Source organism: Aedes albopictus, chromosome 1 (assembly GCF_035046485.1).
Source record: "Aedes albopictus strain Foshan chromosome 1, AalbF5, whole genome shotgun sequence".
Lineage (NCBI taxonomy): Eukaryota > Metazoa > Arthropoda > Insecta > Diptera > Culicidae > Aedes > Aedes albopictus.
The window spans coordinates 25326171-25340005 of NC_085136.1; the positions used below are offsets into that span (position 1 = coordinate 25326171).

The window sequence follows — 13835 nt, forward strand, 5'->3', positions numbered from 1 at the left end:
AAATGCCGCAGTTACCAAATAATTCTGAATTCTAATATATAACTTCGGTCAAAATCAATTTAATATGGTCGATATTTTTCTTCAAATTAAATCACTGTCGCCCACTGTATGCTACATCAAACGGATACAACTAAAAGGAAAACTGTTGCAGGAGATGGATCGCATGCGACCGAGATATGTTGTATGATTCAGTCTACGCGCTATTCGCCACCAGATGGCGAGCGTGCGACGGTTCCTACGTGTTGCATGCCTATGATACACAACACAGCAGGAAAATCGTCATGTACTCGTGCATATGCGACATGAGGTGAATCTCGTGCAATGCGTTGTTCCGTTTAGCTGGGCTTGGGAGCACGTGATTGGCAAGTAAAACTTTGGTGGAAACGAACAATATTATATGTATTGAATTTTATTCATTATTCCATTTACTGCCGTGTGCAGCATAGTTGTCCCATAATTCTATGGGAATCCCTATTAAAATGGGACGACTATGCTGCACACGGCAGTTTAGTCATTTTAAATAAAAAGTTATTTATTGCTTAATCTTAGATACCTATGTATATCGTCCCATTCAACAGTTATTTAGCTATTTGGTTATTTGGTTTAGGCTTGGAATTTCATCCATTATACTAACAAATAATTGATACATTTCACCGATGTTAAAATTACGTTTTGTTAAACTTATCTGCAATATTCCTCCCTAAATTCATTCACCGGATTCCGCACGTAATCCTCGTTAATCGCTTTCACCGGTTCTCGATTGGGAGGGCAAAACTTTTGCCATGATCGGTGCCCCAAACTCTGCACGAGAATATGATCCACATAGATTCGAGGCGTTCTCGTCACTTGCCAGTTTTTCCGCGAGTGTCCTGGATGCTTCTTGTACTCCCAGGTCAGGAGCACCCGTTTCGGAATTCCGACATCCTTCCCGGCTACCACAGAGGAATAGCTTTTACCAGGCTCGAAATAGAGCGGATTCTTGGAGAGCTCCATCAAACCGGAATGGTTTCGGTGTTTTCCGATGATTTCCACAGCCAATTTGCCGATTTCACCCCCGTGGACGAGGCTTTCCTCGCCGTCCGAGACATGTAGCGTCACTCTGAAATGGTTTCCTTGAAGAAAAAACAAAACAAGATTGAAAATTAGCTTTATTTTCACAGAATGAATTACACTGAGCAGTGTTAGTAATCTTCAAGATCCAGTCATTTCTTACGCTTGCCCAAATGTTGAACGCATCCGCTAGCTCATCGTAGTGTTGACTGATTCTCGTTGATTTCCATTATAAAGTTTCATGGGAGTTTTAGAAAGTTTTAAGACTTTATAGGGGAATTCAGAAGAGTTCCGAAAGGATATTTGTTGGATTAAGGGGACGCCCTGAATTCCCTGAGATCCTCTGAACATCCCTGGAACATCCTGAAACCACCAAAAAAACCGGAAATCTTCTGAAATCCCCTAAGCTGTCCTTGCAATTTAATGGAACCTCCTTCGAACACCCCTGGCAGTGGCGTAGCAAGGGGGGTGCGATGGGTGCGGTCCGCACCGGGCCCCGCGAACTCAGGGGGCCTCCAAATCAAGGAAGATTTCTAACACTACAAAGATAAAAATAATGAGATCTACACGTCATGTAAACTTCATTTTACTCATGTAAACTTAATGTTATGATGGTTTACATGATATATCATGTAAATTTGTGTTATATGTCATGTAAACTATCAGAGTCATGCTGAATTACATTACAAATAATGGAAGTTTACATGATATTTCATGAACTTTACATGATATGTCATGTAAACTTCTGTGATATCCCACGCTCCAATTATGTGCATCATATGTCACATAATTTTACACTCTTTTTTCGATCTGTGTAGTTTGAATTAAGTTCTTCAAATAGCGAAAGTTTCCTATAAGTAGAAGTTCAACACTTCGCAGAACTGCTGATAGGTATGTGGGGGCCCCTTCGTGGTTATCATGGGGAACATGGATGTCCCCAAAATTACAGTAAAAATGTGTTAAAAATTAAAATTAGATTTTACGAAATTAATCACCGATTTGGAAGTAAAATTTATGAGCATTGTGAAAACGTCCCTGATATCCTGATAACAGGACCAAATATAGTCTGACTCAGCTTAAGATAGCAGCTAAATTTCAGGGGCCGCATTTATGAAAATTATGATCTAAACACATGCTAAGTCAAAACCGTAATTGCTTTCGTATAAAAAAAAAGTGCAATCAACGTATTTCAACAAATTTATCAAGTATTTCTTTCAAGTATTCCTTGAAGGGTTTCTATGAGAATTCCTTTGTGCAAGGTAAATACTTACATACCTTGCCTTCGGGAATATGTATTGTAATACGATTTATCTAGCAGTTACTTTAACCGTTATGTGGCCGGCAAACTTTTTGCTTTTTTCTACACCGTGTATTTTAAATGGGTGCTGTGTATTTTGAAATTCTTGAACAATGCTTCGTAATAAATACTTGAAAGGGCTTGACTTTAAGAAAAACCGCTTGAGGCACTGCAAAAAAAACCCTTGCAGAAATTTCTAAAAACAAATCTTAAAGGAATTTTTAAAATAACATCTTGGTGGAATTTGTTAAGAAGTCTTTGAAGTAATTCCTAGATGAATCGTAATAGATAACTCTTGGAGTTCCTCGTTTGGAACAAATGCTTGATGGAATCGTTAAAAAAAAATATTAAAAGCTTCGTGAAGGAAATCCGGACGGAATTGGTGTTATCGCTAAGTAAATCTTCAATGGTATCAGTAGATGGAAACCTTGGAAGAATACCTAAAGAATTCATTGAAAGAATTCCAATAAAATTTCTTGGAGGAATTTCTTGAAATATTTCTTACAATTTTCCATCGGAAATTTCTGTTGGATCTTTTTCAGTAATTGCTTTGGAAATCCGTGCAGCAGTTGTTCTGAACATTTCCTTCGGAAATGGGTTTGTGTATTCCTTAAGTATTTTTTTTCTGAATTATTTTTTCTTTTTTTTAATAAATTCTTTGGTAACTCTTTTGAAAAATGTATCAGCTATTGTGTTCTCAATTCCTTTGGTAAAAATATTCAAGATTTTTTCTAGGAACTCGGTTATAAGTTTTATTTAAAATTCCTACGACAACTCTTTTGAGAAATTGTTAGGCAATTCCTTTTGAAATTTCTTTAACCAGTTATTGGAAATGCTTCAGAAATGGCTTTGCGAACTTTTTCAGATTTTTTTTTCTACGGAAATTTCTTCAGAAAATCTATTCACAACTTCTCGTTGGTTTTTTTTTTTTTGAAAATTCGTTTGAAAAGTTCTCTGGTAATCACTTTGGAAATAACTTGAAACTTCTTCCGGGAAATTCTCACGGAATTTGATTGGCAAATTCATTTGACATTTACTTCAGAAATGCATTCGGCGAATTTCCTGTGAGCTACCCCGTGAACATTTTTCATATTACATATTTGGCGGAGTTTTTTTTTTGCAAAACCTTTACAAATCCTTTTAGCATTTTTTTTAAATTCCTATGAGATTATTTTTGGGATTTTCTTGCACATTTTTTTTGAAAACTATTTCGGCAATTTATTTGAAATTTGGTTCGATAACTCATTCGGAAATTTCTGGGAAATAATATTCGAAATTGATGTAGGTTTTTATTTTAGAAAATATCTAGGGCATTACTTTTCGAAATACTGCGGGATTCCCTTCAGCAATTTCTTTGGAAGTTTCACTGGCAGTCCCTTTGCTAATATACCTGACAATTATTTTTGTAATTATTTCAATAGTTCCTTTCAAATTTCAATCGGCAGGTAATCTGAAAATTCTTCAGTCAATTCGTTTGTAAATTGAAACGGTAATTTAAAAAAAGACACTACACCGTCTTCAACCAGAGGTTGTACAGACTGAACAGGCACTTACATAAGACAATGGACAACGACAACACACATAACACCCAGTGACCCAGTGGAGAATTTTCCGTTCGAAAAGTTGTGGGAATCGAACCCACATTCCTGAGGCTTACGAAACGTCTAGATGACTGACGCCTCTAGCCGCACGGCCACGAAACCCACGAAAGAAAATGTATCCGGTAATTATCAGAAAATTTGAGGTTCTGTGAGATACACCCTTGCGAATTAAAAAAAAAACAAGAATTTACAATGGAACGGCTGAAGATTTTTTTTATATAACTTTATTATCGAGAGCCGAAAGCTGAAGAAAATCTCAAAAGAATTATCTAAGAAAAATGTTTGAAGGAATACCAGTATAATTTCTTTGGGAAATTTCTGTGACAATTAAAAGATTTCTTAATTATTTTTTTTAAATTTGAATCTGTTGTATCCTTGGAGAAATGGCAAGAGAATTTATTGGATGAACTATTAAAGAAACCTTTTCAAAAACTCCTGAAGGAAGTTTGGGAGGAATTTGTAAAGGCCTTTTTGAAAGAATTGCTTTAGAATTTTGAATAAAACCTTGGTAGGATTCCTAAAGCGATCCCTGGAAAAAGCCCAAAAGTAATCCTCTGTAGAGCTCTTGGAGAAATTATTGAATGAATTAAGCAAGGAATGCTTTATTTGATTGATGAAACCTTTGCAGAGGTTCCTAACAATATTTTTTGATGAAATTCCGAAAGATTTTTTTTTTGACGAAATATTTATGAAATCCTTGGAAAAATCCCGTAGGTATTCTTGAAGCGATTCCTGAAGAATTGTCGATGGAAATCCTAAATGAAATCTTTAACTTCCATTAATCACTTAAAAGATGCTTCAAGGCATTCTTAAAGAATTCTTAAAGGAAGTGGCAAAACAGTAATCCTTGGAGAAACTTCTGAAGAAATTATTCGATTTTATCTTATCAAATCAGGTACTTGTTCCTCTACTATTTTCATTCTTCTGAAAACAAAGGACTGAAGCACTTTTTTTGATTTTTGTTAGAAGTGTTTACGAATGATTACAAAAATTACGTAATCAATCGGTGCGGTAATCGCTTTGTTTTCGAATATTATGAATTGGGGATTGTATGATTACTAAGGAACGTTGACCCTACTAGGAATCCTTAGAGATTGTTTTAAACGAATTTTCGGAGGAATTTCTTGAGGAATCAATCATAAATCCTGAAGAAATTCCTGACTGAGATGCTTGATGGAAACTTAGAATGATTTTTGAAAGGTTTTGCGAAAGAATTTTAAGGAGTCTTATCATAAGATAGATATTTTTAGAAGATCTCCTAGAGGAATTCTAGTGAAAATTCCTGAAGAAATCCTTGGGAAACTCCTAGAGTAGATGAATATTAAAGAATTCGTTGGAAGAATTCCAGAAGGATTTTTGAAAGGAATTTCTACCAAAGTTACTCCAAGAATTTTCTTAGAGGAACTTCTGTAGGGATCCTTGAAGGATTTTTTTTAATTATTATTCAATGGATTCTTTGGAAATTTTTTGGAGGATATCTAGGATGAAACTCTTAATAAAACTTTATCCTTGCAGATATTTTTTTTTTTGAAAAAAAAAAAGCGTTGCAGTTATTATTGGAGGAATCCGTGGAGGAATTTTTAAAGGAATCCTTGGAAGAAATTCTTAAGAAATCTTCAAAGGAACGCCAAGATGAGTAACTGAATGCTTGAGGAAATGCCAAGATAAATTCTTGGATATATCTATGGAGAAATGCTTGACTTCCGTGGAAAAATCATTAAAGGGATATTTGGAGGATCTCCTGAAAGAAACCATGGAAGAATGTTTGAAGAAATTCTAGAAGGACTTTTCTTCCTCTGACGGAATTCCGATGTAATTTCTTGGAAAAATATCTGGTTCCAAAAAAATCATTGGAAAACTTTTGTAGTGGTTTTCTAAAATTTCTAAGAATTCTTTGATCTTATAGATGAATCCTTAGAGATATTATTGAACCCCTGATGGATTTCCTGAATAAATGTTTCGAGAAATACTTGATAAAGCCTTTGCATGAATCTTTCAAAGTACTCTAAAGTACTTTTGAAAACAAGCTCGGAGACAACACTGTAAGAATACCTGATGGAGTGTTTAGCGAAATACTGAATGACACACTTATTATGATTTAGAAAGGTTTTTTTTTTAAGAAAACGGTAAAGCAATCTTTGAAAGACTTCCTAAGAGATTACTTGATGAAATTTCTGAATAAATTCGACATTATTCTTAGAAAATAATCTCACGCTCATTGATGGAACTCCAAGATGTATCCTTGCAGAAATCCTCGAAGAAATTCATAAAAGAATAAAGAAAATAATTGTTAACCTTCCGTCAGTCAGTTGGCCACCACCGCCAGCATCACGCTAATGCTGAGTTCAAAAGTCGAAATTTTTTCAACGTTTTGTACAAAATACAAAATACGGCGTGATCATTTGAGAGTTAGAAGGATAGACTTATCATTGTAAAATAAGTACATCTGTAATTTTCATGGGGGCCCACAAATTCGGTTTCGCACCGGGCCCTCAACTTCCTAGCTACGCCACTGACCCCTGGAACTCTTCTGAAAGCGCTTGAAAAAGGGGTTCAAGCGCTTTCAGAAGAGTTCCAAGCGTGTAAGAACGTTTGAAATCTTTTTGAAACTTCTTGAGATCCCCAGGAAAGTCCTGAAACTCCCAGAACACTCTTGGAACGCTCTAAAATCCCTTAGAACATTGAAACATCTTAAAACCTAAAATCACCCGATTCTCACCTGAAACTCCTTGAAAACTTCTTGGAAAACCCTCTCTAACACCCCTGAAACACCTTTAGCTCCACTGAACACCCTTAAATGAACAATCCGCATGAAAATCATTGAAACACCCCTATAACCCCTGGAAATCCCCTGAAATGCCATTGAAATCCCCTTGAGCAGCCCTAAAACTCCTGGAGCACCGATGATATCCCTTGGAACGCCCCTGAAACCCCATGAAACCCTCTGATTCGACGCTGAAACGACACATCCGGAATACCCCTGAAACCCCTTGAAATTCCCTGAGACATTCTGGAATACCCCTGGAACTGGAACGGCCATGAAAACGAAAAAAAACTGGCAGTCTTGCTAACAGTTTAGGTAATGCCAGTGTTCAGTAATCATTGCTGCATAATGATGTTCGATATGAGAAATAGTTATTTATGTAGTAGCAAAAAGATGATTTTTACAGCACAAGTTGTACATTTATCCAACGAGGCTTGCCAAGACAAAATAAGTAATGGAGACCAATGTTAAGCGAATTCCCTTCGAATGGGTTTCATGGAGTTTCAGGGATTTGCAAGAAGTTTCGGTAGTTTCAGGAAGCTTCGGGTGTGTTTTTGAGGGTAATTTTAGAACGTTTAAGGCGTTTCAGAGAGGTTTCCGGGGATTTAAGAGAATTTGAGGGAGATTCCAGTGGTCGTTTAAGTGTTTTTCAAGGGGTTCAAGAAAGTTTCAATGGAGTTTCAAGGATTTACAGGAGGCGTAAAAGAGCGTTTGAGGGCTTTTAGGATACTTTGTGGGATTTCAGGGCCGTTTCAGTGTATTTTCTGGGGTTTGTGAGGGCGTTTAAAGTGGTTTCGGAAGAGTTTTAATGGAAGTCTCAGAACGTTTCAGGGAGACCAAGGGATTTTGGAACATTTCATCCGGTTGCAGGAATTTAAAGGGGTTTCAGGATCTCAAAAAGTTTCAAGGGGGCGTCAGGTGTGCTATTTAGTTGATATCATCAATCTGTAGTAAAACACCTCTGCATCCCCCTGAAACCCTCTGAAGCTCACCCAAAACCTGTAGACCCTCTGAAATTCCCTAAAACGCACTGAAATGCCCTGATACGCCTTAAAATTTCCTGGAAACGCATTGAAACGTGCAGCAATACATTGAAATAACCCTCTTGAGTCCCCCAGAGACCCCCTTGAAGGTCACCTGAAAATTTTCCAAGTCGCTTGAACTCTCTCTGAAACCCCCTGAAACGCTTTAAAACGCCCTGAAACATCTTGAAACGCTTCTGAAATACTACCGAAACCTCTTTGGGATTCCCCTCCTCTCAAAACCTCTTTGAAACCCCTAATAACCTCTTTGAAACCTCCTAAAACGCATACTGAAATCCCCTTGAAGTTCATCCAAAATCTGTGAAATCCTCTAAACTCCACTGGAATCCTCTGATACCCCCTGAAACGCCTTGAAATTCCTGGAAACGTCTTGAAACGCATTGAAATGCTCTGAAATGCATAGCTTCAACGCTTCCGTGGACCGGGTGGTTCGTCGAGGAGTGCCAGAGGGTAACGGACGATGTAGGAAATTGATAATGTTATTCTAAAATAATGAGTAGATGATTTGCTTCGGTGTCCCGAGACATGTGCTCGTTGTTAGGGGCAACGAGAAGAAACGGTCATAGCAGTCGGGAACCTACTTGGAAGGCAGAATTTACTGAGACGTGGTGAAGAATTAGATTTTCTGTTCATCATCTGATCGTGGTTTATTGAATCCAGGATTGAATCTTATTTTGGATTCGAGCTAGACCCTACAGACGAGAAGAATGTTGGCAGAAGCCGGATGTTGGTGTCGGGGACCCGGCAGAGCAGGGAGCGATATAGGGAAGGAAGAGTAGCCGAAAAACGAATCCACCGCAAAAAGAAAAAAAGAGCACGAGGAAAATGTGATTGCTCAGGCGCAAGGGAGTATGGAACAAAATGATATGCGGAGATTTTACGAAACTGTCAATGTCGTGCGGAGAAAAACAGCGCCTTCTCTCGTCATGTGCAACGACCGTAATGGAAACTTACTGACAGACAGGACAATGGTGGCTGCCAGGTGGAGAGAGCACTTCGAGGTATTGTCTAACAGTGGGAGTGGAAGAGCGATGAACAGAATTCGAATCGACGACGACGGACAAGCTGTGGAACCTCCAACGCTAGACGAGGTTGAGACAGCCATTAGGGGACTGAAGAATAACAAGGCTACTTGGAAGGACGAACTCCCGGCCGAGCTTCTCAAGCACGGTAGTGAGCAGCTGTAGATATGGGAGAAGGAAGAACTGCGTGCTAGTTGGTTGGATGGTCTCGTTTGCCCTCTATATTAGAAAGGACATCGACTGGAGTGCGCGAATTATTGAGGAATAACACTCCTCAATTCAGCGTACAATATTTTGTCCGGAGTTCTGTTCTACAGGCTGAGGCCGATTGAGGAGTCCTTCGTCGGCGAATATCAGGCAGTGTTCCGTACGGAACGTACCGCAAAAGAGTCCGATGGAAGTTCCCTACAACGTACCAGACGCACGCTACTATCATCCACCAATTCGCCGCACTCACCAGAATGGAACACTCAACACGACCCACCCTGTCTACGCCGCTGCGACTGTGAGATCCCACCGCAACCGTGAGTGTCACCTGTGAGTGGCAGTGAGAGGCTCCCGCCATCGTCTTCGTCACCAGTGTGGTAACTCACACGAAACTCACCACAATAGTGTGGTGAATACGAATTAGAGAAGCTTCGAGATGTTTTCTCCCGCGTCTGGAACACGTGTCGCGATATTGCGCGAATGTTCCAGACTGCCAACGTGCGCATATAAATACGTGACAGGTTCGACCGCACAAGTTAGTCTTGTTTCAACCGCCGCGAATACAACCCGAGTGCAAAGTAATAGTGAAAGTGAACCAAAAGTGACTAGTAGTGAAAATTATAGTAAGATAGTCAACAGTAAAGTGTAGTAGAAAAGTGTAGTAGTAAAAAGTAAATAGTTAAGAGAAAATAAAGTGTAGTTTTATAGTTATCAGCAGAAAAAGTGCAGTGTTGATTCTTTCCATATCCCCGAGTGATACAGTCCACCTGACCTGACCGGAGTTGGCCACGGTTAACGCGCCAACAGGCAGGATTTCGTGAGGGCCGATCAACGACGGATCAGTGGTTCACCCTGCGGCAGATTCTCGATAAATTTCGGGAGTACAACTTGCAGACCCATCATCTGTATATTGATTTCAAGGCGGCGTACGATTCAGTGAAGAGAAACGAGTTATAGCAGACTATGATCGAACATGGACTTCCGGCGAAGCTGATTAGACTGATTCGTGCGACGCTTGACGGATCGAAATCAAGTGTACGGGTTGTGGATGAAATTTCGTCATCGTTCGTAACCTTTGACGGACTGAATCAGGGCGATGCTTTTTCGAACTTACTGTTCAACATAGCACTGGAAGGAGCGATAAGGAGTGCTGATGTGCACAGGAGCGGAACCATTGTCACGAAGTCGCATATGCTCCTGGGCTTCGCGGACGATATCGATATCATCGGAATCGACCGTCGGGCCGTGGAAGAGGCGTTCGTACCTTTTAAGATGGAGACAGCGAGGATTGGACTTGCGACTAACACCACAAAGACTAAGTACATGATTGCTGGTGGTCAACGTCGGTCCGGCCGTGGTAGTGGTGACAAAGTGGTGCTAGGTGGGGAAAAGTTTGAAGTTGTGAATGAACTTATTTATCTTGGTACTCTAGTGACGTGCGATAATGATGTTACCCGCGAGGTGAAAAGACGGATTGTGGCTGCGAATCAGGCTTTTTTCGGTCTGCGAAACCAGCTGAAGTCCCGCAGGCTGCAAACGAAGACAAAACTCGCGTTGTACAAGTCTCTGATTCTTCCGGTCGCCTTATACGGTCATGAAGCGTGGACGTCGAAAGAAGTCATACAACACGGCAGGCTGCAGTGGGCTGGACACGTAGCTCGTATGCCGGAGGAACGACAAGCTAAAATTATATTCAGCAGAGAACCAGGAAGGGGTCGTCGGCTTCGTGGAAGGCCGCGCACACGTTGGCTTTTTGCAGTTGAGGAGGACCTGTAGCCCATCAAGTATCAATTATCACTTAAGTATCTGTGGGGTGTGAACAATGATTAGTGACATTCCCCTTGCATGTCCTTTCCCTAGTAAGCATCGACGACAGTAGGCATCGTGACGGCATAGTCAGTATGTTGCTGCCTCATTGAGGAGTAGAGCTTTAGCGGAGCAAGCCGCCTGCACTGGCAGGTCCCGTATCATGCCAAGTGATTCTGCAGTAGTTTACAAAGATGGCTGGTGAACAGATTGTTACAATGCGTTACGCAATATTCACAGTATCCTAAATAAATGCCTCTAAAAATCAGATAAGGAGATCCCTGAGGAATCCCATGATAGACTCCTAGAGGAAAATTCTGGGTTTTTAAGTTGAAAAGCTTTCAATATGTTTTCAAAATAAAAATGAAGGTTGTACTTTGGTATTCAGATCCTCCCCATAATTAGACTTTAAATTTTTACTTGAGGTGGGAATTCTACCAGATATTTTTCCAGCAGCTCTGAATGAAGGCTAAGAGGTTATTTATATATCTTCATAAAACATGCCAATAAGTACCTATAGATAAAAAGACACTTTGCAACATCATCCAGATCAAAATTTGATCTGTATTTAATACTTACTGCAATATGATTCATCCTCTCCAGTGATCATAAACGCTCGCACTTGTCCCGGCACAGTCATAACTCCGTTTTCGATCAACCCCCGATAGCTATTCCAAGCATTAAGCCCAAAGTCGATGCAATAATGTCCGTCCTCGTTGCACTCGAAGCAATCACCGGCCAAAAACTGCTCAAACGACTGGCACCCAATGGCTACGGCTGAACAGTTCCTTCGAACGGCATTGATGAACAAATCGGGGCTCCTCATGTGATCGCAGCTGCGATCTTGGTTCTGGTAGATGTGATCCCGCATCGACTCGTTACATCCTGGCTGATCGTGTCCCCCGTTCGGATAGAAATCAACGTGTCCAATCGATTGATAGATTTCCGCACGCCCGTGGATGACGTCCACGAACTTCGCGTCCGAATTGTCCAACCGCACGATCGGATCCGCGCCGAAGAACATTTCCTCGGCCGGATCCATCCCGGTGATGCGACCCAACTGCAGGCCAAAATCCTTCTGCAAGTGATAGCCAACGTAGCCGCAGAGATGCGCTCCCACCGAGTGACCCAGAAGGTGAACCTTGTCCAGATTTGGCATCCCCGTTTCCTCGTAGATCATGTGGATCATGTGGGCAGTAATGGCGCCCACTACGCGGATGTCTGATGCGTGCTGGGTGTAGCCAAGGGTCGAGGCCTTTCGCCAGTCTACGGTTATGATGGATGACGTACCGTGGGGGTCGTTTTGTAGAAGAGTGTTCACAAGCCGTTGAACCTGCATATAATTTTCCATATATTAGTAACATTAAGCATAACTGTTTAGCAACTTACCCAAGGTTCCGTCCCCGAGGTGATATGCCCTTGAGCGATGACATACAGGCACCCTTTGCGATCAATGCCCAACTGCTGAACCCCATCCGGATCGTCAACGTCCACGTACTTCGGTGTATATGGAGCATATTTGTTGTAAACTGGAAACCGTACATTCAACTGTTCCGGAGATCGTGGGTAGACCATGGGGCGCATCTCATCAACCCATGGGTAACCCAGCGAGAAACATCCGTAGACTCCGTAGCAACGAGATTCCTCATTGACTGAAATGGAATGCACCATAACTTGTTACATTTCCAAACAAACATTTTCTGCTAATAATAGCGGAATCATCAACAAACAACACTACACTGATAAGAACCGGTTCAGTCGTCGAACTTACAACTCGTGGATGTTGTCCCACTATGAATCGTCCGATGCAAACTGTTGTTCCAGGGATGGTTCACCATGAACAGCATGGTTTGCAGCATAAATCCTGAATGGCCTGCAACTGCCATGATCGGCTGCACTCTTCTTCACTTTGCTTCAAGTGAGTCAAAATCTTGTTCGCCGTGATTCGGCTTCAATCCACACTAGTCGACATTCATTTAAAGACTGAGATTAGGTGATTATTCGCGGCCTTCGTTGTTAGTTGAAGCGAAGGGATGCTTGTTGATTTCTAATGGCTAAAGTAAGTGAATTGTAGGCCACAAGCTACTAACGAGAAAAAAGGTCATGTTCAGGGTATTATGTGACATTGAAATCATGGCTGTCAACCACACAAAAATAAGTATTGAAGATTGTACCAATACATTTTTCAAATTCTTATGAGATATTTAAATTTACATATTTAATTACTTTTTTCAATGTTATAGTTCGAATTTTTGACAACGCATCTCACCACTTGCACCAGTTCACCTCTAATCATCATACACAACAGTGTTATCAATGTTGTTGCCACTCTATAGAGTGAATGTCAGCACAGACGAGTCACGTGCGATTATTGCAACATGATCGTACCAACATGCCCACTGTTCTTTCGATTAGCGGCGAAGAAAAGCTAACTGAGATCTTATGGCGTGGCCTTGTGATCATACACTGAAATAAATTTTGTTGTGAAAACTACCGATTCCATAGTAAAATTAATAATCGTACCTATGATTCTCAACCGACTAATAAATCTGTGAAGTTTACTAAAATATGATTGAAGTTACAATGCATTACAGTAAATTTGACTAAAAGCGTAGTCGCCTCAATTTTTTCTGGACTCGCATCTTACAACACAGTCTGGTTAAAAATCCAATGACCAGCTGTTTAATTAAGATTTTTGCCTTTGTCGTACACTAAGTGTACTGGAAAGGCTATATGTTCACTCCAAAAATGACTTTTTGATAGAAGGCCCGGAGAATCAAATCACATATACCAATCGACTCAGCTCGACGAATTGAGGTGATGTCTGTGTGTGTGTATGTGTGTATGTGTGTGTGTGTGCGTGCGTCTGTATGTGTGTGGACAAAAAACTCACATCACTTTTTGGCAGTAAACCTCAGCCGATTTTAATGACCGATGGTTCATTCGACGCGGAATCTGGTCCCATTGTTTCCTATTGAAAATGGTTCGGATTGGTTCAGCCGTTCCGGAGATATGGCCATTTAGGTGTTCCGGAACGGTACCCCA

At 40.6% G+C, this 13835-nt stretch overlaps 1 protein-coding gene across 1 annotated transcript; it reads right to left on the reverse strand.

Moving 5' to 3' along the window:
* Positions 1 to 471: 471 nt before the first annotated feature.
* Positions 472 to 13066, reverse strand: LOC109415212 (pancreatic lipase-related protein 2). Its single transcript, XM_019689101.3, has 4 exons — positions 12562 to 13066; positions 12180 to 12442; positions 11370 to 12123; positions 472 to 1112 (listed from the first exon to the last, which is right to left on the reverse strand). Exons 1-4 carry the CDS (start codon positions 12674 to 12676, stop codon positions 682 to 684), a joined length of 1563 nt encoding a protein of 520 aa, XP_019544646.2. The 5' UTR covers positions 12677 to 13066; the 3' UTR covers positions 472 to 681.
* Between the last annotated feature and the right edge of the window lie 769 nt (positions 13067 to 13835).

Bases quoted from the DNA above. Each gene is read 5' to 3' on its own strand.
- LOC109415212 (XM_019689101.3), bottom strand. From the start codon at position 12,676: ATGGCAGTTGCAGGCCATTCAGGATTTATGCTGCAAACCATGCTGTTC. The intron at 12,124-12,179 runs GTAAGTTGCTAA...AATTATATGCAG, and splicing joins CCTCGGGGACGGAACCTTGG to GTTCAACGGCTTGTGAACAC. The intron at 1,113-11,369 runs GTAAGTATTAAA...TTTTTCTTCAAG, and splicing joins AGAGGATGAATCATATTGCA to GAAACCATTTCAGAGTGACG.